At 39.6% G+C, this 25,351-nt stretch overlaps 2 protein-coding genes across 7 annotated transcripts in view; one reads left to right on the top strand and one right to left on the bottom strand.

Moving 5' to 3' along the window:
* LOC103352426 (POTE ankyrin domain family member A) overlaps window positions 1-25,351 on the bottom strand; it is a 204,348-nt gene that overhangs the window by 116,654 nt on the left and 62,343 nt on the right. For 5 of the 6 annotated variants that reach the window (XM_051833798.2, XM_051833795.2, XM_051833800.2 and 2 more), the window contains 3 exons: window positions 18,523-18,553; window positions 11,585-11,639; window positions 11,238-11,358 (listed from right to left, as the gene is read on the bottom strand). In XM_051833798.2, the coding sequence (XP_051689758.2) occupies window positions 11,238-11,358; window positions 11,585-11,639; window positions 18,523-18,553 (207 nt within the window). The remainder of the gene's footprint in view (window positions 1-11,237; window positions 11,359-11,584; window positions 11,640-18,522; window positions 18,554-25,351) is intronic. The other variant, XM_051833797.2, reaches the window with a different exon arrangement.
* On the top strand, window positions 13,167-13,421 carry LOC100343351 (anaphase-promoting complex subunit 11). Its single transcript, XM_070075812.1, has one exon. It carries the CDS (start codon window positions 13,167-13,169, stop codon window positions 13,419-13,421), a length of 255 nt encoding a protein of 84 aa, XP_069931913.1.

The following is a 25,351-nucleotide window of genomic DNA, read 5'->3' on the forward strand; positions in this document are numbered from 1 at the left end:
CCTCTTCTATTTCTTTCTTTAAGGTTTTGTAATTTTCATCGTAGAGATCTTTAACGTCCTTGGTTAAGTTTATTCCAAGGTATTTGATTGTTTTTGTAGCTATTGTGAATGGGATTGATCTTAGCAGTTCTTTCTCAGTCATGGCATTACTTGTGTATACAAAGGCTGTTGATTTTTGTGCATTGATTTTATATCCTGCCACTTTGCCAAACTCCTCTATGAGTTCCAATAGTCTCTTAGTAGAGTTCTTTGGATCCTCTAAGTACAGAATCATATCGTCTGCAAAGAGGGATAGTTTGACTTCTTCCTTCTTGATTTGTATTCCTTTGATTTCTTTTTCTTGTCTGATGGCTCTGGCTAAAACTTCCAGAACTATGTTAAATAGCAGTGGTGAGAGTGGGCATCCCTGCCTGGTGCCAGATTTCAGTGGAAATGCTTCCAACTTTTCCCCATTCAATAGGATGCTGGCTGTGGGTTTTTTATAAATTGCTTTGATTATATTGAGGAATGTTCCTTCTATACCCAATTTGCTTAGAGTTTTCATCATGAAAGGGTGTTGAATTTTATCAAATGCTTTCTCTGCATCAATTGAGATAATCATATGGTTTTTCTTCTGCAGTCTGTTAATGTGGTGAATCACATTGATTGATTTGCGAATGTTGAACCATCCCTGCATACCAGGGATGAATCCCACTTGGTCTGGGTGGATGATTTTCCTGATGTGTTGTTGTATTCTGTTGGCCAGAATTTTATTGAGGATTTTTGCATCTATGTTCATCAGGGATATTGGTCTGTAATTTTCTTTCAGTGCTGCATCTTTCTCTGGCTTAGGGATTAAGGTGATGCTGGCTTCATAGAAAGAATTTGGGAGGATTCCCTCTTCTTCAATTGTTCTGAATAGTTTGAGAAGAAATGGGATTATTTCTTCTTTAAATGTCTGGTAGAATTCAGCAGTGAATCCATCTGGTCCTGGGCTTTTCTTTGTTGGGAGGGCCTTTATTACTGTTTCAATTTCTGTTTCAGTTATGGGTCTATTTAGGTTTTCGATGTCTTCATGGTTCAATTTTGGTAGATTGCATGTGTCCAGGAATCTATCCATTTCTGATAGGTTTTCCTGTTTGCTGGCATACAGGTCCTTGTAGTAATTTCTGATGATTCTTTTTATTTCTGTGGTGTCTGTTGTTACGTTTCCTTTTTCATCTCTGATTTTATTGATTTGGGTCTTTTCTCTTCTTTTTTTAGTTAGTTGGGCCAATGGGGTGTCAATTTTGTTTATTTTTTCAAAAAACCAGCTTCTCGCTTGGCTGATTTTTTGTAATGTTTTTTTGGATTCAATCCTGTTAATTTCTTCTCTGGTTTTAATTATTTCTCTTCTCCTACTAGATTTGGGTTTGGTTTGCTGCAGTTTTTCTAGGTCCTTGAGGTGCGCTGAAAGTTCATTTATTTGGTACCTTTCCAATTTCTTGATATAGGCACCTATTGCTATAAATTTGCCTCTCAATACTGCTTTTGCTGTATCCCATAAGTTTTGATATGTTGTGTTGTTGTCTTCATTTACTTCCAGAAAGTTTTTGATTTCTCTTTTGATTTCTTGAATGACCCAGTGTTCATTCAGGAGCATGTTGTTCAGTCTCCATGTGTTTGCATACTTTCTGGGGTTTCCTGAGTTGCTAATTTCCAGCTTCATCCCGCTGTGGTCTGAGAAGCTGCATGGTATGATTCTAATTCTTTTAAATTTGCTGAGATTTGCTTTATGTCCTAGTATGTGATCAATCCTAGAGAAGGTTCCATGCGCTGCTGAGAAGAATGTGAAGTCTGTAGATGTAGGGTTGAAAGTTCTGTAGATATCTGTTAGATCCATTTGGGCAATAGTGTCAATTAAATCTGCTGTTTCCTTGTTGATCTTCTGTCCGGATGATCTGTCTATTTCTGAGAGTGGAGTATTGAAGTCCCCCAGTACTATTGTATTGGAATCTAAATCTCCCTTTAAGTCCCTTAACATATCTTTTAAATAGACCGGTGCCCTGTAATTAGGTGCATATACATTTATAATAGTTACATCTTCTTGTTGAATTGAACCCTTAATCATTATATAGTGTCCCTCTTTGTCTCTCTTAACAGTTTTTGTATTAAAGTTTATTTTGTCTGATATTAATATGGCTACACCTGCTTTTTTTTGGTTTCTGTTGGCATGGAATATCTTTTTCCAACCTTTCACTTTCAGTCTGCATGCCTCTTTGTTAGAGAGATGTGTTTCTTGTAGGCAACAAATAGTTGGGTTGTGTTCTGTGAGCCAGTCAGCTAAACGGTGTCTTTTAACTGAAGAATTCAGACCATTAATGTTCAATGTGACAATTGATACGTAGTGACTTTGCCCTGCCATTTTCCCGGAAATATTTTCTAGTATATGCTTTGAGCTTCCCATGCTCTTTTACTGGTAGGTGTTCTTCCTTTCCCTTCTTTCATATTGATGGCCGTGTTTCTGTGTTTCTGAGTGTAGCACATCTTTAAGTATCTTTTGCAGGGCCGGACGAGTGGCCACAAAGTCTTTCAATTTCTGTTTGCTATGAAAGGTCTTTATTTCACCTTCATTCACAAATGAGAGCTTGGCAGGATATAATATTCTGGGCTGGCAATTTTTCTCTCTTAGCACCTGTGCTATGTCTCGCCATTCCCTCCTAGCTTGTAGGGTTTCTGATGAGAAGTCAGCTGTGAGTCTGATTGGAGATCCTCTGAGAGTAATCTGACGTTTCTCTCTTGCACATTTTAGGATCTTTTCTTTATGTTTCACTGTGGTAAGTTTAATTACCACGTGTCGTGGTGAGGATCTCTTTTGGTCATGTTTACTGTGGGTTCTATGAGCTTCCTGTACTAGGATATCTCTGTCCTTCTCCAAACCTGGAAAGTTCTCTGCTAGTATCTCACTAAAAAGGCCTTCCAATCCTTTCTCTCTCTCCATGCCTTCAGGAACTCCTAGAACTCGAATGTTGGTTTTTTTAATAGTATCCTGTAGATTCCCAACAATATTTTTCAGGTTTCTAATTTCCTCTTCTTTTCTTTGGTTTGACTGTATGTTTTCCTGTGCTCTATCTTCTAAGTCCGATATTCTCTCTTCTGCTTCACCCATTCTGTTTTTAAGGCTTTCTAATGTGTTTGTCATTTGATCTATTGAGCTCTTCATTTCATTTTGATTTCTCTTGACTATTACACTTTCCTGTTCTACTAGTTTCTGAGTTTCATTTTGACTCTTCCTTAAAATTTCATTTTCACGAGAAAGATTTTCAATCTTGTCCATTAAGGATTTCTGTAGTTCAAGGATTTGCTTTTGAAAACTTCTAAATGTTCTTATCATAAATTTTTTGAAATCCGTATCTTGCATTTCTTCTATCTCATCATCTTCATACTCTTGGCTTGGGGTGTTTTGCTTATTTGGAGGCATCATAGTGTCATCGTTGATCTTGCTCCCTCTATTTCTGTGTTTGTTACTCGGCATAGTTAATTCTTCTTGCGTCACTGTGCGCTTTTTTTTTTCTTTTTTTTTTTTTTTATACTGTGTCCGTGTTAAGTGGACTGCCTGCTGTTGGAGGAGCCTTGGAGGCTTGAGATGGGTGGGGCCTGAGAGCTCTGCCTGGTTCTTCCAGGTTAAGGGTGTGCAAAGGTGACACCCTCAGGTTATGCGTGGTAAATCTCTCTCTTTTTATTTATTTATTTATTTTATTTATTCAGGGGGTAAGTAACACTGCAGGGCAGGGCTGTGCAGAATTGATGGTATTTAGCTTCCAGTCTTTGGCTCCTCTGGACTCCCACTGGGTTGCCTAGGCTACTGAATTGTAGTGACTCAGTTCCTTAACTCTCCCCCACTGATATGTAAATCCAAAGAGGAGGCCTGCTCTTTGTCTCTTGGGAATTCTTCAAGTCTTGCAGGCTTGTAACCTTTGCAAGGTTAGGGGGAAGAGAAACCCCGAAGCTTTTTTTTTTCCTTCTTTCCGGTAGTGAGTTTGCTGCACTTTCCGGCCCCCCTCTAGATTCTGACCCCCGTTTCCCCACCAATGTCTCGGGTTATTGAGCTCACCTCCCCTTCCAGCGCCGATGTGTGGACTCGGAGCCCTGAGCGTCTCAAGTCTCCCCGCTGTTTTCTGTGTGGCGTGCACTCTCCTTGGAGCACTGTCGCGCAGACCCTGGGGCTTCTGCGGCTGGGTCCCGCGACTTTGCTTCCGTGCGGTGGGCGACCTTGTTCTCCCAGTAGGTCGTCCGATTCACGCCTGCTCCATTCAGAAGGGTTTCCCCTGCAATTTTTGTTTGGTTCTATTTTCTGCGGCTACCGTAACTCCCCTTTTATTAAACTAAATTTTCCCGGACTATCGGTGCGCGCCCTCACTATTCCGCCATCTTGGCTCCGCCCCCCCTGGTATGTTTCTAACTCTACCATTTGGGTCAAGTTGGCTTGAGCATGTCCCAAATTATATATCTCTTCCCTCATTCCCACTCTTATGTTTAACAGGGATCACATTTCAGTTAATTTTCAACACTTAAGAATAACTGTGTGTTAATTACAGAATTAAACCAGTCATATTAAGTAGAACAGACAAAAAAACTACTAAGAGGGATAATGTATTAAATTGTTCATTAACAGTCAGGGCTATGCTGATCAAGTCACCATTTCTCATAGTGTCCATTTCCCTTCAGCAGGTTTCCTTTTTGGTGTTCAGTCAGTTGTCACCGATCAGGGAGAACATATGGTTTTTGTCCCTTTGGGAGTGGCTTATTTCACTCAGCATGATGTGTTCCAGATTCCTCCATTTTGTTGCAAATGACTGGATTTCGTTGTTTCTTACTGCGGTATAGTATTCTAAAGAGTACATATCCCATAATTTCTTTATCCAGTCTACCGTTGGTGGGCATTTAGGTTGGTTCCAGGTCTTGGCTATTGTGAATTGTGCTGCAAAAACATTAGGGTGCAGACCACTTTTTTGTTTGCCAATTTAAATTCCTTTGTCACCATCTGTTTTTAAGGCTCTCTAATTTGTTTGTCATTTGATCTATTGAATTCTTCATTTCATTATGATTTCTCTTGACTATCACAGTTTCATGTTCTACTAGTTGTTTCATTTCATTTTGATTCCTCCTTAATATTTCATTTTCACGTGACAGTTTTCTATCCTTCCAGTAAGGATTTCTGTAGTTCAAGAATTTGAGAACTTCTTAATGTTCCTATCAATTTTTTGAGATCCATTTCTTGCATTTCTTCTATCTCATCATCTTCATAATCTTGAATTGGGGTGTTTTTCATCTGGGGGCGTCATAGTGTCTTCCTTGTTCTTGTTTCCTTGGTTTCTGCATTTGTTGCTTGGTATTGTGGAGATATTCTTTGGTTTCTTTGCTGTAGTGGTTTTTCTCATTATACTGTGACTCTAGATTAAGTGGACTGTCTGCTTTTGATGGATACTTAGAGGCTTGAGATGGGTTGGCCAGAGAGCTCTGTTTGGTTCTTCAGGGTTAAGGCTGTGCCAAAGGTGGCTCACCCAAGTTGTTCTCTCTCTCTCTCTCTCTCTCACTCTCTCTTTTTTTAACTGAGAAGGGAAGTATTTCTGCACAGCTGAGCGGAATTGAGGGTAGTCAATTTATGAAATCTGGCTCCTTTGGGTATAATATTTGTCTGCTCTGCCCCAAGGACCACACAAAGGGTCTACACTGTCCTCAGTGTGCTCTCAAATTTCTCTGCAGTCTCCCACCGGGTTGCCAAGTTTACCGAGTTTGTGTACTCCGTGAGTTCTCTCCCCCCCCTCAGATTTCCAGTCTCAGTTCACTAGCTCCACACCTTCACTGGGGTCCTAACCTCCTGTCATTTCTCCCCACCAGAGTCAGGTTTTTCTGCTTGGCTGATGGTGGGTGCCACGTTACATATGTCCAAAATGGCACCTGCTCTTTGTCATGCTCTGCTTTGTAAGGTGAGTGGAGAGAGAGGCTCGTGTCCATGCTGGTCCCTTTTATTTATTTTTTTTTCTCTCCTCTAGTTAGCCTGGTGAACTTTCCCCAGAGGGGCTTCAAGCCTCATTCCCTCTAGGCTCTTTCTGCTGTTTCCCCACTAATGTCTCAGGCTACTGAGGTTTTGCCTCACCTCCCCTTCCAGCACTGGTGTGTAGACTCCGTGGCTGGGCTCCCAAGCCGTGGGTGCCCTTGCTCTCTCCATAGGTCCTCCGTGTCACATCCACTAGATATGGAAGAGTTTCCTCTGCAATTTTTTTCCCGACCCTTTCCCTAAAACTACAGTAACTCCACTTTTATTAAATTATCTTTTCCCGGACTATCAGTGCACTCCCCCACTATTCCACCATCCTGGCTTCACCGAGAGGATAGTCTTTCTTAAATAAATCTTTTTTAAAAATAATTATTTTATAGAAATACAGCTTCATTATTAATCGTTTGTCTATTCATGTAATAAGTCCAAATTCTTCAACAACTGACTGATTTTTGGTCATTGACTATAATACAAAGGATATTAATCATGAATTTTCAAATTTCTACATCTGAAAAATCTTAACACTGGGTGTCAAACTAGTAGAATTGCCACCTGAAAAACTTAAAAATGAGGTTTTGATTATTCGATTGAAATAATACTTAATGACTAACTTTTACTAAATTCTTTTCCATCAGAAAAGCAATCCCTGTCTTCCTCTGCTCTACACACTACTCTAAATGGTTGATTACATATTACATGTCCAATATTAACCATTCACAGACATGCTTGTTTAACTGTTGTCTTTTGTTTTCTCTGTATGTCAATTTTTAGAATTACTTACTTTGATTCATTCATCTATCTCCATTTTATACCCTGTTTTCCCATAATTTCTTTATCCAGTCTACCGTTGATGGGCATTTAGGTTGGTTCCAGGTCTTAGCTATTGTGAATTGAGCTGCAATAAACATTAGGGTGCAGACCGCTTTTTTGTTTGTCAATTTAAATTCCTTTGGGTAAATTCCAAGGAGTGAGATGGCTGTATACCCCGTTTTCCAATAACTGCTTTATAATAATTGGGATTCTACAGGGATGTGAAGTTATAAAGTTTTTACTAACGAAATCAATATTTAACCATTTTAAGTTTAAATAGTTATCACACGTATATTCTAAAGATACTGGCTTTAAATCTTTCAATAAATATACTACTTTTAATGAATATATTTTAAATTTTAAAAATTTTCAGAAAGAATGAAATTGTGCAACAAACTGGATGCAACTGGAAATCATTATGCTTAGTGAAATAAGCCAGTTTCAAAAAGATGACTACAGTGTGGTGTAGCGAGCTAGGCCTCTGCCTGAGTCGCTGGCATCCTATGTGGCCATCAGTTCACATTCCAGTGGCTTCTCTTCTGATGCAGCTTTCTGCGGCCTGGCAGGGCAGCAGAGGATGGCCCGCATTCTTGGACCCCTTAACCCACATGGGAGACCTAGAGGAGGCTCCTCTATCCTGGCTTTGGATCAGCTCAGCTCTGGGCATTGCACCCATTTTGGAAGTGAACCAGCAAATGAAAAACATTTCTCTCTGTCTCTCACTCTATCTGTCTATAACTCCATTCTCAAATAAATAAAATCTTTTTTAAAAAGACAAATATCATATTTTTTCTGATATTTGGTGTTAATATAGAACACAAAAATAGTATATGGATGAAATTGGCATTTTGGGATATGATTGTCAATTTTAGCCCTTGTTTATACTCCTATGTAATTGTGGTCTTCCTACTTTTTATTTGCTGAATATTTTTTAAAGATTTTTCTATCTATTTAACAGGTAGAGTTACAGACACAGAGAAAGAGAGACAGAGAGAAAAGTCTTCCTTCCATTGGTTCACTCCCCAAATGGTTGCTACAGCCAGCGCTGTGCCGATCCAAAGCCAGGAGCCAGGTACTTCCTCCTGGTCTCCCAAGCGGCGCAGGCACCCAAGCACTTGGGCCATCCTCCACTGCCTTCCCAGGCCATAACAGAGAGCTGGACTGGAAGAGGAGCAACCAGGACTAGAACCTGGCGCCCATATGGGATGCCGGTGCCACAGGCAGAAGCTTAACCTAGTGTGCCACCACACCAGCCCCTATTTGTTGAATATTGTAACTAGTGGTGAATTAAACCTGTGAATATAGAGTGGATTACAATTATGTCTTTGTAAAAACTGATGAAGAGAGGGGACAGAGATGGGGGATTTGGGAGGAATAGGGAAGTGAGGAAAGTGTGGTTGTGTTCTGGAACTGTATCTGTGGAAGGCATGAAATCTGTTCTCCTTATATTGATATAAAAATTTTTAACTAGATTAACAAAATATTTTATAGTAATTTTATTGATGTATTAAAATCCTTAAATGAGTTTATACAGAGATGGTTTTCCTGCAACGCACAAATATCTTCAGAACTCATTTTCAAGACTTGAATAAACATCATAAAATTATTTTCCACTTTTATTTAATAAATATTCTTCATCAGGATTCATTTTTCTGGGATGGGAGAGGGACTGGCAGATGGGATGATTGCAGGTGGGAGGGTAGTTATGGGAGGAAAAAGCCACTATAATCCAAAAGTTGTACTTTGGAAATTTATATTTATTAAATAAAAGTTAAAAAAAGATTCATTTTCAATTCTCTTTATATACAGAAGATAAACTTAGTATATACTAAGTAAAGATTTCAACAGTTTGCACCCACACAGACACACAAAGTACAAAGTACTGTTTGAGTACTAGTTTTACCATTAATTTGCATAGTACAACACTTTAAGGACAGAGATACTACATGGGGAGTAGGTCCACAGTGACTCCCGTTGTTGATTTAACAACTGACACTCTTAATTATGACATCAGTAATCACCTGAGGCTCTTGTCATGAGCTGCCAGGGCTGTGGAAGCCTCTTGAGTTCACAAACCCTGATCTTATTTAGGCAAGGCCATAGTCAAAGTGGAAGTTCTCTCCTCCCTTCAGAGAAAGGTACTTCTTTCTTTGATGGCCCGTTCTTTCCCCTGAGATCTCACTTACGGAGATCCTTCATTTAGGTCATTTTTTTGCCACAGTGTCTTGGCTTTCCATGCCTGAAATACTTTTATGGGCTTTTCAGCCAGATCCGAATGGCTTTAGGGCTTATTCTGAGGCCAGAGTGCTGTTTAGGACATCTGCCATTCTATGAGTATGCTGTGTATCCCACTTCCTAAAACATCATAAATGTGAAATGATAACCTTAAGTGATCAGGTATTTTCATGTAAATATAGGATAAGTCTGGGATCCAGGAGATTGAAAACATATACCAGAAATATTTTCCTTTTTACTTTAAAAAAAAGAGTACCATATAAAACTTTTTAGAACAAGAAAAAGAAACACACAGAAATGACACTTAAAAGATCACTTCATCTCTGATGGCCCTTTTGTCATTTGGCATCCTCAAACCCTATAAAGGGTTTAAAATAGTAATTCTAAATTGTGATGTCATAATTCCTAAAGTTCATAAGTTCAGAGAACCAAAGGATCAAATAATATTAAGTACTACTTGTCATTTTCACTCTCATTACCTTGTAAATGTGCAGTAGAGTTTTTTGGAGATATGATGTGTCATAATACCATTAGTTTTAATGGATGATCAGATCTAATAGCAAATGCCCTAATGGTTATTGGAATGTATGAATGCACACATTTGTACTTAATTCTTGTCCATTTTAATTTCTAACAGAATATATATAAACACAAGAGCCCACCTAAATAAAAGTTATTTGCAAACTTCAATAATTTTAATAGTATAAAAGGACCCTAAGGCCAAATGTTTTAGAATCACAGTTTTAAAAGGCTAAGTCTTTCTGAACGGGGCCATCAAAGAGGGAGGTACCTTTCTCTGAAGGGTGGAGAGAACTTCCACTTTGACTATGACCCTGTCAGAATAAGATCGAAGTCAGTGAACTCAAAGGCTTCCCTAGCCTTGGCAGCTCACGACTAGAGCCTAGGGAGATTACTGACGCCATAAACAAGAGTGTCAAATTGTTAAGTCAACAACAGGAGTCACTGTGTACTTACTTCTCATGTGGGATCTGTCCTTAATGTGTTGTCCAATATGAAGTAATGCTATAACTAGTACTGAAACAGTATTTTACACTTCGTGTTTCTGTGTGGGTGCAAACTGATGAAATCTTTACTTAATATATACTAAATCAATCTTCTGTATATAAAGAGAATTGAAAATGAATCTTGATGTGAATGGAATGGGAGAGGGAGCGGGAGATGAGAGGGGTGCGAGTGGGAGGGAAATTATGGGGGGGAAGCCATTGTAATCCATAAACCGTACTTTGGAAATTCATATTTACTAAATAAAAAAAAGTGAAAAAAAAATCTCACATGATGCTCACAAACATCCCTACCCACAGCAAAAATAAATAAATAAATAAATAAACAAACAAAAAAAAGACTAAGTCTTTCTGACTTATCATTCTGAGGAGTGATAAAGTATTTTCCTGAAATCAAAGATAAACACACAGAGTACGTTAATTAGCACATCAGATTGGTTCAAGATCTATGTAACACCGAGAGGAAATAATTAAAGCTAAGACACAATTAACATGATGGTAAATAATGCTTTATTCTAGGTAAAGATCAGAATTTTATAGCACTTTAAAACATTAAAAATCTTATCTGAGAACAAAAAGTACCATGAATTATAAATATACATAAACACTTAAAACTTCATTCATTAAAAATTCAATTAATAAAAGTAACAGCAAGAAATAATTTCAAAGGGTTTAAGCAGCTTCAGCAGGAATAAAGTGGTCATACTGAAGAAATGTGGCAAAATAAAACACCATAAATAAATGTAATATTGGGGTTGGCTCCATGGCCTAGCAGGTAAAGCCACCACCTGCAGTGCCGGCATCCCATATGGTACCAATTCAAGTCAGCTGCTCCACTCCCGATCCAGCTATCTACTATGGCCTGGGAAAGTACAGGAGGATGACCCAAGTCCTTGGACCCCTACATCCACATGGGAGGCCCAGAGAAAACTCCTGGTTCCTGACTTCAGATCAGATCAGTTCATCTCTGGCCATTGCAGCCATTTGGGCAGTGAACCAGCAGATGAACATGTGTGTGTGTGTGTGTGTGTGTGTGTGTCTGCCTTTTAAATAAAATAAATGAATCTTTTTTAAAAAGTTAATGTGTATCTTCACCGTTTACTTCATATAATAGCTCTTAAACAGAAAGATTGTGATCAATATCCACTTACCACATTTATTAGCTTTGTGGAATTCTTGTGTGTTCATACAAATTACTCTGTCTTGCTCTTCTGGCACATTTTGAGAGACAGAAATATCATTTTCACTGCTTAAACCTGCTGACAGGTATTTCTATAGAGGAAAAAAAAAACAGAACTTAAGCAAACATATTCATTCAGTTGCTCCTCCACTCACTCACTAAAACATTTATTGTGTCAGTACAATCATACATACCATTCTAGGAAGAGAGAAAATGTCTACAGAAGGCAGATTCTACAATACATTCAAGTGGGGATAGACATAATATATGAATCTAAATTCAAAGCAAGAAAATTAACTTCATAATAGAGCATTTTACCTTGGCAAGTAAATATAAGTCTTCCATATCATCATGAACAGTTTTCCTGCAAAGCCTTTAGATCAAAAATAAATAACAAAAATTGGTAAATTCTTTCCATGAAAAAAAATCTGGTGATAAGTCAGCTATCCATAAATTAAATGGTGATTTTCAACATAATAAAAATTTCACTTTTGCTTTAGAAAAATTTTCCATTCCTATTTCTGCCTCTACCTCTCAGTCTAATGAAATATTTAATGAAGACAATTCATTCTGTAACAAAATGTGACTGCCAATACATGGGCAGAGCCTGAGAATAATTGATCTTCATAACTTATCCAACCTGAAGGATCAGCTGAAAATCCAATCAATGGCTGACATAAGTTTTATTATCCAAATACAGTAAACATGGAAACCTATAATAGGGTATAAAGATACATGGTCCCTCTTCCATTACCTATCCTGTTTATAAAAATAAGATGTATAAGGCCGGCACTGCGGCTCACTTGGTTAATCCTCCGCCTGCGGCGCCGGCATACCGGGTTCTAGTCCCAGTCGGGGCGCTGGATTCTGTCCCGGTTGCTCCTCTTCCAGTCCAGCTCTCTGCTGTGGCCTGGGAAGGCAGTGGAGGATGACCCAAGTGCTTGGGCCCTGCACCCGCATGGGAGACCAGGAGAAGCACCTGGCTCCTGGCTTTGGATCAGCGCGATGAGCCAGCCGCAGCGCACCAGCCGCGGTGGCCATTGGAGGGTGTACCAACGGCAAAAAGGAAGACTTTTCTGTCTCTCTCTCTCTCTCTCTCTCTCTCACTGTCTAAATCTGCCTGTTTAAAAAAATATAAAAATAAAAAAGAAATAAGATGTATAATGTAAAAAAAGTAATCTTGATAATTTACCATGAAAATCACTAATTAAGAAGGTTCCATTGCATCCCATTACCCTAAAACAACACAAAGAATCCTTGAAAACATCTCAAATGTTTGTTAATGTTTGTGGCATGGCAGGTTAAGCTGCCACCTTGAATGCAGACATCCCATAGAAGTACCAGTTCAGTTCCCAGCTGCTCTCCTTCTGGTCCAGCTCCCTGCTAGTGTTCTTGGGAAAGCAGCGGAGGACAGTCCAGGTGCGTGGGCCCCTGAGCCCAAATGGGAGACCAGGATGAGACTACTGGCTCCTAGCTTTGGCCTGGCCCAGCCTTGGCCATTGCAGCCATTTGTGGAGTAGGCCAGCAGATAGAAGATTCTCTCTCTCACTCACTCTCACTCTCTCTCTCTCTCTCTCTCCTCTCTTCTTTCTGTCTCTCTCTTTCTCCTGTGGTTCTGCCTTTCAAATAAATAAATAAATCTTTTTAAAATTATTAAATCGAATGATTTACCCAATATTAATTATTGCCTCATTCAGTTACACATAAACAAGCACACAGTTAAAAACATTCGTAAGTACTCAGATACTCCACAAGCCGAGCCGGGTGGGCACTGACTGGAGCTGCTAGTCAGGGCTGTGGTCATTTTTATACCTTCCTGCGTGGATGCAGGCATCACCAACGGAAAGGAGGGCAGGCAGGTGGGGTGGTGCGTGGCTAGGTCGCACAAGGTCTCGCTGCCATGAAGGTGAAGATCAAGTGCTGGAACGGCATGGCCACCTGGCTTTGGGTGGCCAACGACAAGAACTGCGGCATCTGCCGGATGGCATTAAATGGCTGCGGCCCCGACTGCAAGATGCCGGGAGACAACTGCCTGCTAGTCTGGGGCCAGTGCTCTCACTGCTTCCACATGCACTGCATCCTCAAGTGGCTCAACACACAGCAGGTGCAGCAGCACTGCCCCATGCGCCGGCAGGAGTGGAAGTTCAAGGAGTGAGCCCGCCCTCAGCACACCCAGGACTGCCCAGCATAATGCTGAAGTTTTAACTAATAAGTAAAATTCATTAAACTCTCAAAAAAAAAAGTATTCAGATACTCAAAGAGAGACACTACTGAGAAAAGAATCATGGTACTAGTACCTCTATTTATATCAGTACCATCAGTATATCTTGCTTCCAATGGGCCCACCACCCTAGCTATCTCTTCTACAGGGCACAATGTCAATAATGAGATTTGGATAATAGTTTGGATATCAACAAAAGGTCCATATATTTGCGGCTTAGTCCCAAAATATGTTTTGGTTAATGGATTAATGTTAATGGCCAATGGATCAAGGATGAAAACAGAACAATTATGATATCAAGCATGTGCACCTAGTGGGAGGAAAGTATGTCTTTGAGGGCTTATCCTCTGAAGGTAGTTCTCCTGAGGGTTGAACAGTGTTACCTCTCTGCTTACTGGCTCACCATGCCATCCTCCCCCTGCACACATCCACACCCTCCATACTCATCAGATGCTGGACTAATGGTGCCTCCTGGCCTTGGACTGTAAACCTCAAAACTATAAGCCAAAACAAACCCTCTTCCTGTGTATTTTAGCCCCACTCGGGTATTTTAGTTAAACTGACACAAAGATGACAAACATAGGCATCTTAAATATTTACATCTTAAGCCTGTAAGACACAGAATCCTGAGACGAAGATGGATTATAAAAACAATTATATAACTGTAGTCACTCTCTATTTCATTCCTCTAAAACACAAGTTAAATTGAATCCTAGACATCCACCTCCAATAAAGACACATGACCAGCAAAGCACTGCAGTTCCATAACTCCATAAAATAACTGATGTGCCAACCAATATTATGCCTGCCCCCTCCTACAGCTATACGGGAGGGACATTAGAAAATTGAGAGCAGAGGTGGAGGTAAGAGGACACCTCACCTGCCCTGAGCTATAGTTCTGTTTCCAGTAACCTCCAGTCCCCCAGTGCTCAAGGAGTACTAGGCTGCCCTCTTTCCGTCTGGAAAGAGACGATACCACATTATAACCTTATCTGCTATAAAAACTCCTTACAGTAACTCAAATTATTCTAACATTTTTCAATTAAAAAATTTGTTTGTCCATTACTCCAGTTAAACAAACCAAAAAGCATAAACTTCATAACAAACTTCAATTTCCTAGTTAATATGCTATTCTAGATAGCTCCCTACATCTTATATCCTAATTCCTATAATTTGTCTTTTATCAATCCTGTTATAAACAACCTAAGCACTCCACCAAAAAAGTGTGAGAACTAATAGACCAATTCAGTAAAGTCCCAGGGTACAAAATCAACATTAAAAAGTAGAATTTAATATACCAATAATTGGGGCCGGCACTGTGGCACAGCGGGTTAAAGCCCTGGCCTGAAGTGCAGGCATCCTATGTAGGCGCCAGTTCTAGTCCTAGCTGCTCCACTTCTGATCCAGCTCTCTGCTCTAGCCTGGGAAAGCAATAGAAGATGGCCCAAGTGTTTGGGCCCCTGCACCCAAGTAGGAGACCCGGAAGAAGCTGCTGGCTCCTGCCTTCTGATCAGCTCAGCTCCAGCCATAGTCACCCTCTGGGGAGTGAACCAGACTCTTGGCTTTAGCAAGGACCAACAACAGCTGTTGCTACCATTTCAGAGGTGGCCTAGCAGATGGAATATCTTGTTATCTCTTTCTCCCTCTCTCCCTCTATCTTTCAAATAAAATAAATAAAAACCTTTGGGAAAAAACTCAGTAACAATAAAATACCAATCAAGTTAATAAATGGGCAAAGAACCTGAACAGACAGTTCTCGAATGTATGAAAAAATGATAAATTTCACTAGCCATCATGGAGACCCAAATCCAAACCACAATGAATAAATATCAGCTCTGAGGTTGGTGCTGTGACATAGCAGATAAAGCCGCCGCCTGCAGTGCTGGCATCCTATGTGGGCGCCGTTTCAAGTACCGGCTGTTCCACTTCTGATCCAGCTCTCTGCTATGGACTGGGAAACAATAGAAGATGGCCCAAGTCCTTGGGACCCTGCACCCATGTGGGAGACCCAGAAGAAGCTCCTGTCTCCTGGCTTCAGATTGGAACAGCTCTGGTCATTGCAGCCAATCAGGCAGTGAGCCAGTGGATGGAAGACCTCTCTCTCTCTTTCTTTCTCTCTCTCTCTCTCTCTCTCTCTCTCTCTTCTATGCCTCTCCTTCTCTCTGTGTGTAACTCTGACTTTCAAGTAAATAAATAAATCTTTAAAAAAAGAAAGAAATATGGGCCGGCGCCGCGGCTCACTAGGCTAATCCTCCGCCTAGCGGCGCCGGCACACCGGGTTCTAGTCCCGGTCGGGGCGCCGGATTCTGTCCCGGTTGCCCCTCTTCCAGGCCAGCCCTCTGCTGTGGCCAGGGAGTGCAGTGGAGGATGGCCCAGGTGCTTGGGCCCTGCACCCCATGGGAGACCAGGAAAAGCACCTGGCTCCTGGCTCCTGCCATCGGATCAGCGCGGTGCGCTGGCCGCAGCGCGCCGGCCGCGGCGGCCATTGGAGGGTGAACCAACGGCAAAGGAAGACCTTTCTCTCTGTCTCTCTCTCTCACTGTCCACTCTGCCTCTCAAAAAAAAAAAAAAAAAAAAAAGAAATATCAGCTCATCTCCTTCACAATAGCAATTATCAAAATGACAAAAATTAACAAATTCTGGTGAGGAAATGGAGAAAAGGGGACTCTCTTAGACTGTTATTGGGAATGTAAATTAGTGCAGCCACTGTGGAAAAAAGCATGCAGATGGCTTTAAAAACTAAAAATAGAACTGTCATATGATCCAGAAATCCCACTACAACATAGATATATAGCCAAAAGACATGAAATCACTATACCAAAGAGATACTTGCACCATCATGATTACTGCAGCACCATTCATCACAGCCGAGGTATGAAACCAACCAAGGTGTTCATCAGAAGGAGAATGGATAAAAAAAAAATCTGGTATATATAGACAGTAGCATACATTCATCCATTAAAAATAATAAAATCCTACCATTTATATCAAAATGTATGCAGCTGGATGACATCATTTTAAGTAAAGTACATCAGAGACAGAAAGACAAACACCACATGTTTCCTCTTATAAATCAAAGCAAAAAATTCAATCAGAACACAGAATGTTGATTATTAGAGGCTTGGAGAAGTAGAAGGGGTAGAGGTAATCTGAATAAAAATACACAGGAACATCGGTTTGGTTCACTAAGTATGACAAATATAATAATATGTGATATTAACAAAGTATAAATGTAAAAATGTCATGAATCTCAATATTCTGATCTGTATCTCAGTATTTTTCTACTTCTAAACTAGCCTTCCTTTGTCTTTTCCATACTTATCTTCTTTCATTGGGTTCATCATCAATTCCTTTCTTATCCTTGTTCACTGGTAACATTTCTCTTTACTAATTAAAACACTCATCTACAAGATGATAAAGTAGGAAGAATACTGAGCCTATACTCTATGACCTTGCATTCAAATTTCGTACTGCCGTTTATTCTATCCAGATAAATGACTTTAATGTCTTGGATTTTCAGGTGCTCCATCTGAGAAACCATTGGTTAGGCTATTAGACACAGGTTGAAATCCTAAAAAGGAATTTTGATTATTTTCTAAAATTCCTTAAAATTCTGAAATTCTGTGTGCTTTTGATTCTCTCTATAGAAAAATGGGGAATACCTAGTTGGCTAAATGGAAAAAATAAGAGAACAAGTATCACTATGCTCCTAAATATATATATATGTGTATATATACACATATGTGTATATGTATATTTCTCTGTATATGTATATGTATATATATAAAATACATGTAACTTGTTCACCTTATATAAATTATAAAAAATTGTTTAAAAAATTAAAATTCAAAACAAAGAAAAATGAAAGGAGAAAAGATTAAAAATGAGAAAAGATTAATATCATAGAAGGAGAAAAGTAACTCTAGTAAAAGGAAAAACTTAGAACTGGCCTAAAGGGAAAACCACATTGGAAAGTCAGTAAGTAGAGACACCAATTGGAATATTCTCTAAATAGATGTTAACTACAATTAGTAAAACATAGTCTATGTGGAGATGTTCTTCACTAGCAGTAAAGATTAGGACTTGTCTAATCTGCTTATGTCCTTGTAATGACCTATGGTCCTGTGGCCTCAGCTAAATGAGATGTGCCCTAAAATTTTGATGGTGAAAACAAGATACTTGTAACCACTGTAACTGTCAAATATATAAGAACAAATTCTGGGACTAACCAGGCTTCTCGGGAAAACTTCAAAGCAGATTTAAAATACAGCTAAATTTAACTTTCTGAGTTTATCTTAATTGGACCTGTATCTTGATCCCAGTGTTGCACAAGTCCCAATCAATCTATTCTAATGGCAAAAGAATAGATTTGGGAGCAAATCAGGCTGTTGGTCAAAACATGGGTCAGCTACTTGTTTACTACAGGGTCATAGGCCAATTAGACAACCTCTCTAAAGGACAGTTGCCAAAATGATACAAGGTAGCCTGTATTAACACATAACTTGCAAAGCTGTTTTGATGACTCTAAGAAATAAAAGACGTTAACCACACAATATCTATCTAGCCCCAAGTAGAACACTCAACAAATATTAGTTAATTTTCTTTGCATTCTGTTAGTTAATATAAATTTTTTAAAATCTGCAACATCCCGGGGCCGGTGCTGTGGCACAGCGAGTTAGAGCCCTGGCCTGAAGCACAGGCATCCCAAGTGGGCACCAGTTCTAGTCCCAGCTGTTCCTCTTCCAATCCAGCTCTCTGCTATGGCCCGGGAAAACAGTAGAAGATGGCCCAAGTGCTTGGGCCCCTGCACCCAAGTGGGAGACCCAGAAGAAGCTCCTGGCTCCTGGCTTCGGATCAGAGCAGCTCCGGCTGTTGAGCCATCTGGGGAGTGAACCAGCAGATGGAAGATCTCTCTCTCTCTCTACCTCTCTATGTAACTCTGTCTTTCAAATAAGTAAAATAAATCTTAAAAAAAGACAGCATAGCCCAGAATTATTATAAATAATACAATTTTTAAAAATCTGCAACATCCTACCTGCTTGTATAGTCTTTTGAACTCTCACCTCCTATTAAAGAAAAGTGAAAGGCATTTTAAATTAACAATAGAATAATATATAATATTAAAAGCATAACACATTGCTGCTTGTTACAGAATATACCTTTGGGTATCAGGTGTTTGGTGCAGCACTAAAGATGCCTTTGGATGCCACAGTCCATAATGGAGTGCCTGGATTTGAGTTCCAGCTATGCTTCCAAGCCCAGCTTCTTGCTAAAGCACATCCTGGGAGGCAGCAGGTGATGGCTCATATAATTTGGTTCCCTAGTGCTGTTGTAAAGATGTGAGCCCAGATTGAATTCTAGGCACTTGGCTTTGTTCTGGCCCAGCCCCAAATGTTACAGGCATTTGGGGACTCAACCAGAGAACCAGAGAACCAGGTATAGTGGTTAAGGTTCTGAGTAAGATATGCATGCCCCACTTCAGAATACCCAAGATTTATTCCCAACTCTGTCTCTTTACTCCACCTTCCTACTCATGCAGGTTCTGAGAGGCAGCAGTAATGACTGAAATAATCGTGTTCACCCTGAACATGTAGAAGACTTAGACTGAGTTCCTGAATCCTGGGTATGGTTTCTATCCAACTTTGATGAGGGCAGGCATTTGGAGGGTAAACTAATATATAGGAGCTCTATCTGTCTATGTCTCTTATGTAAAAATATACATATATACATATATGTTTTTAAATCTTTTTATACAACTACTTTTTTACACAACTACATTTAAAGAGATAAGGGCCATAATTAAATGTTTTTTTCAAATAATATTGATTCAGATTGTGAATTTACTATAATAAACTTCTTCAATAATTCTGAATTCTATCATATTGACAAAGATTAATAAAAATATACAAGAATTCTGCGGAGCCAAGATGGCAGAACAGTGAGGGCGTGCACCGATAGTCCGGGAAAAGATAGTTTAATAAAAGTGGAGTTACACTAGCCTCAGGAAAAGGATCAGGAAAAAAATGCAGAGGAAACTCTTCCGGATCTAGTGGATGTGACACAGAGGACCTATGGGGAGAGCAAGGTCGCCCACCACGTGGAAGCCGAGCCACGGGAGCCGCGGGAGCCATGGGAGCTGAGCTGCAGAGTCTGCACACCAGTGCTGGAAGGGAAGGTGAGACAAAAACCTCTCGGTAACCCGAGACATTGGCGGGGAAACGCAGAAAGAGCCTGCAGAGAATGAGGCCTGAAACCCCACTGGGGAAAGTTCACCAGGCTGACTGGAGGAGAGAAAAAATCGAATAAATAAGGGGAACCGGCACGGACATTAGCCTCTCTCTCCACTCACCTTACAAAGCCGAGCAAGATAAAGGTCAGGTGCCATTTTACGTATGTAAAGCGGGTGCCCCTCATTAGCCAAGCAGAAAAACCTGACTCTGGTGGGGAGAAATAACAGGAGGTTAACACTTAATGAAAGTGTGGAGCTCACCAACTGAGACTGTGAAAAATTGAGGGGGGGGCGAGAGAACTCACTGAGTACACAACTCGGTAACCCGGGCAACCTGGTGAGAGACTGCGGAGAAAATTGAGACCACACTGAGGGCTGCATAAACTCTTTGTGTGGTCACAACGGTAAGCAGATGAATACCCACAGGGGCCAGATTTCATACATCAACTGCCCTCAATTCCACTCAGTTGTGTGGAATTACTTCCCAACTGAGTCAATAAAAGAGAGAGAGAGAGAGAGAGAGAGAGAGAGAGAGAGAGAGAACAAACTGGATGAATCACCTTTGGCACACCTTTAACCCTGAAGAACCAAACAGAACTCTCTGGCCACACCCATCTCAAGCCTCTAATGATCCAAAAAAGCAGACAGTCCACTTAATCTAGAGTCACAGCATAACGAGAAAAAACACCACACTGAAGAAACCAAAGAATATCTCCAATATGCCAAACAACAAACACAAAAACCGAGGTAACAGGAACAAGAAAGACACTATGACGCCCCCAAATGAAATAGACACCCCAATTCAAGATTATGAAGATGATGAGATAGAAGAAATGCAAGAAGCGGATCTCAAAAAACTGATAAGAATATTAAGAAGTTCTCAAAAAAAATTCTTGAACTAAAGAAATCCTTAACGGACAAGATAGAACATCTCTCTCGTGAAAATGAAATATTAAGGAGGAATCAAAATGAAATGAAACAACTAGTACAACAGGAAACTGTGATAGTGACGAAAAATCATAATGAAATGAAGAATTCAATAGATCAAATGACAAACACATTAGAGAGCCTTAAAAACAGAATGGGTGAAGCAGAAGAGAGAATATCGGACTTCGAAGACAGAGAACAGGGAAGGATACAGTCAAACCAAAGATAAGAAGAGGAAATTAGAAATCTAAAAAATAGTCTGGAATCTACAGGATACTATTTAAAAAACCCAGCATTCGGGTTCTAGGAGTTCCTGAAGGCATGGACAGGGAGAAAGGATTAGAAGGCGATGCCATAGACAGGAGTGTCAATTGGTAAAGTCAACAACAGGAGTCACTGTGCACTTACTCCTCATGTAGGATCTCTATCCTTAATGTGCTCTACATTGAGATTTAATGCTATAACGAGTACTCAAACAATATATTTCACTTTGTGTTTCTATGGGGGTGCAAACTGTTGAAATCCTTACTTAATGCATACTAAACTGATCCTCTGTAAAAAAAAAAAAAAAGAAAAAGAAATTATCAATTCCCAACTTGACTCTCACCTGTGATTAAACATGACAATAGGTCTGCTCTGATTTCATCATCATTTAAAAAAAATCATCTATTATTTTTCACTTTATGTTTCTGTGTGGGAGCAAACTGTTGAAATCCATACTTGATGTATACTAAGCTGATCTTCTGTATATTAAGATAATCAAAAATGAATCTTGATGTGAATGGAAGGGGAGAGGGAGTGGGAAAGGGGAAGATTGCGGGTGGGAGGGACGGTATGGGGGGGAAGCCATTGTAATCCATAAGTCGTACTTTGGAAATTTATATGCATTAAATAAAAGTTTAAAAAAAAACAAAAGGCGTTCCTAGTGAGATATTAGCAGAAAATTTCCCAGGTTTGGAGAAGGACAGAGACATCCTAGTACAGGAACCTCATAGAACCCCTAGTAAACATGACCAAAAGAGATCCTCACCATGACACATTGTAACTAAACTCACCACAGTGAAACATAAAGAAAAGATCCTAAAATGTGCAAGAGAGAAACGTCAGATTACTCTCAGAGGATCTCCAATCAGACTCATAGCTGACTTCTAATCAGAAACTCTACAAGCTAGGAGGGAATGGCGAGATATAGCCCAAGTACTAAGAGAGAAAAACTTCCAGCCCAGAATATTATACCTTAAAAGCTATCATTTGTTAAAGAAGGAGAAATAAAGACTATTCATAGCAAACAGAAATTGAAAGAATTTGTCGCCACTCGTCCAGCCCAGCAAAAGATGCTTAAAGATGTATTGCACACAGAAACACAGAAACACGGTCATCAATATGAAAGAAGATAAAGGAAGGAAACCTCACAGCAAAAGATCACAGGGAATTCAAAGCATATATTAGAAAATATCTTTGGCAAATGGCAGGGCAAAGTTACCACTTATTAATAGTCACCTTGAATGTTAATGGCCTGAACTGTCCAGTTAAAAGACACAGATTGGCTGATTGGGTTAAGGAACAAAACCCATCTATTTGCTGCTTACAAGAAACACATCTTTCCAACAAAGATCCATACAGACTGAAAGTGAAAGGCTGGAAAAAGATATACCATGCCAACAGAAATGCAAAAAGAGCGGGCGTAGCCATCTTAATATCGGACAACATAAACTTTACCACAAAAACTGTTAAGAGAGACAAACAGGCACACTACATAATGATTAAGGGATCAATTCAACAGGACGATATAACAATTATCAATGTATATGCACCTAACTACAGGGCACCGGTTTATTTAAAAGATTTGTTAAGGGACTTAAAGGGCAACTAAGACCCCAATACAATAGTACTGGGGACTTCAATACTCTACTCTCAGAAACAGGCAGATCAACAGGACAGAAGATCAACAAGGATACAGTAGATTTAAACGACACTATAGCCCAAATGGATCTAACAGATATCTACAGAACTTTCAATCCTACATCTAAAGACTTCACATTCTTCTCAGCTGTACATGGAACCTTCTCTAGGATTGACCACATAATAGGCCATAAAGCAAGTCTCAGCAAATTCAAAAGAATTAGAATCATACCATGCAGCTTCTCAGACCATAAAGGAATAAAGCTGGAAATTAGAAACTCAGGAATCCCTAGAGCATATGAAAACACATGGAGATTGAACAACATGCTCCTGAATGAACAATGGGTCATAGAAGAAATCAAAAGAGAAATCAAAAACTTTCTGGAAGTAAATGAGGATAACAGCACAACATACCAAAACTTATGGGACACAGCAAAAGCAGTGTTAAGAGGAAAGTTTATATCAATAGGTGCCTACATCAAGAAATTGGAAAGGCACCAAATAAATGAGCTTTCAATGCATCTCAAGGATCTAGAAAATCTGCAGCAAGCCAGACCCAAATCTAGTCGGAGAAGAGAAATAATTAAAATCAGAGAAGAAATTAACAGGATTGAATCAAGAAAAACATTACAAAAAATCAGCCAAATGAGGAGCTGGTTTTTTGAAAAAAATAAACAAAATTGACACCCCATTGGCCCAACTAACTAAAACAAGAAAAGACCAAAATCAATAAAATCAGAGATGAAAAAGGAAACGTAACAACAGACACCACAGAAATAAAAAGAATCATCAGAAATTAATACAAGGACCTGTACGCCAGCAAACAGGGAAACCTATCAGAAATGGATAGATTCCTGGACACATGCAACCTACCTAAACCAGGAAGACATCGAAAACCTAAACAGACCCATAACTGAGACAGAAATTGAAACAGGAATAAAGGCCCTCCCAACGAAGAAAAGCCCAGGACCAGATGGATTCACTGCTGAATTCTACCAGACATTTAAAGAAGAACTAACTCCAATTCTTCTCAAACTATTCAGAGCAATCGAAAAAGATGGAATCCTCCCAAATTCTTTCTATGAAGCCAGCATCACACTAATTCCTAAGCCAGAAAAAGATGCAGCATTGAAAGAGAATTACAGACCAATATCCCTGACGAACATAGATGCAAAAATCCTCAATAAAATTCTCGCCAGTAGAATGCAACAACACATCAGAAAGATCAACCACCCAGACCAAGTGGAATTTATCCCTGGTATGCAGGGATGGTTTCATGTGCGCAAAACAATCAATGTGATACAGCACATTAACAGACTGCAGAAGAAATACCATATGATTATCTCAATAGACACCGAGAAAGCATCTGATAAAATACAACACCCTTTCATGGTGAAAACTCTAAGCAAACTGGGTATGGAAGGAACATTCCTCAATACAATCAAAGCAATTTATGAAAAACCCACGGCCAACATCCTATTGAATGGGGAAAAGTTGGAAGCATTTCCACTGAGATCTGGTACCAGACAGGGATGTCCACTCTCACCACTGCTATTCAATATAGTTCTGGAAGTTCTAGCCAGAGCTATTAGGCAAGAAAAAGAAATTAAATGGATACAAATTGGGAAGGAAGAAGTCAAACTATCCCTCTTTGCAGATGATATGATTCTTTACTTAGGGCACCCAAAGAACTCTACTAAGAAACTATTGGAACTCATAGAACAGTTTGGCAAAGTAGCAGGATCTAAAAACAATGCACAAAAATCAACAGCCTTTGTATACACAGGCAATGCCACGGCTGAGGAAGAACTGCTAAGATCAATCCCATTCACAATAGCTACAAAAACAATCAAATACCTTGGAATAAACTTATGCAAGGACATTAAGGATCTCTACGATGAAAATTACAAAATCTTAAAGAAAGAAATAGAAGAGGATACCAAAAAATGGAAAAATCTTCCATGCTCATGGATTGGAAGAATCAACATCATCAAAATGTCCATTCTCCCAGAAGCAATTTATAGAAATCAAATCGATACCAATCAAGATACTGAAGACATTCTTCTCAGATCTTGAAAAAATGATGCTGAAATTCATATGGAGACACAGGAGACCTCGAATAGCTAAAGCAATCTTGTACAACAAAAACAAAGCCGGAGGCATCACAATACCAGATTTCAGGACATACTACAGGGCAGTTGTAATCAAAACAGCATGGTACTGGTACAGAAACAGACGGATAGACCAATGGAACAGAATAGAAAGCCAGAAATCAATCCAAACATCTACAGCCAACTCATATTTGATCAAGGATCCAAAACGAATCCCTGGAGTAAGGACAGTCTATTCAATAAATGGTGCTGGGAAATTGGATTTCCACGTGCAGAAGCATGAAGCAAGACCCCTACCTTACACCTTACACAAAAATTCACTCAACATGGATTAAAGACTTAAATCTATGACCCGACACCATCAAATTATTAGAGAGCATTGGAAAAACCCTGCAAGATATAGGAACTGGCAAAGACTTCTTGGAAAATACCCCAGAAGCACAGGCAGTCAAAGCCAAAATTAACATTTGGGATTGCATCAAATTGAGAAGTTTCTGTACTGCAAAGGAAACAGTCAGGAGAGTGAAGAGACAACCGACAGAATGGGAAAAAATATTTGCAAACTATGCAACAGATAAAGGGTTAATAACCAGAATCCACAAAGAGATCAAGAAACTCCACAAAAACAAAACAAACAACCCACTTAAGAGATGGGCCAAGGACCTCAATAGATATTTTCCAAAAGATGACATCCA

This window comes from Oryctolagus cuniculus, chromosome 6 (genome assembly GCF_964237555.1).
Source record: "Oryctolagus cuniculus chromosome 6, mOryCun1.1, whole genome shotgun sequence".
Lineage (NCBI taxonomy): Eukaryota > Metazoa > Chordata > Mammalia > Lagomorpha > Leporidae > Oryctolagus > Oryctolagus cuniculus.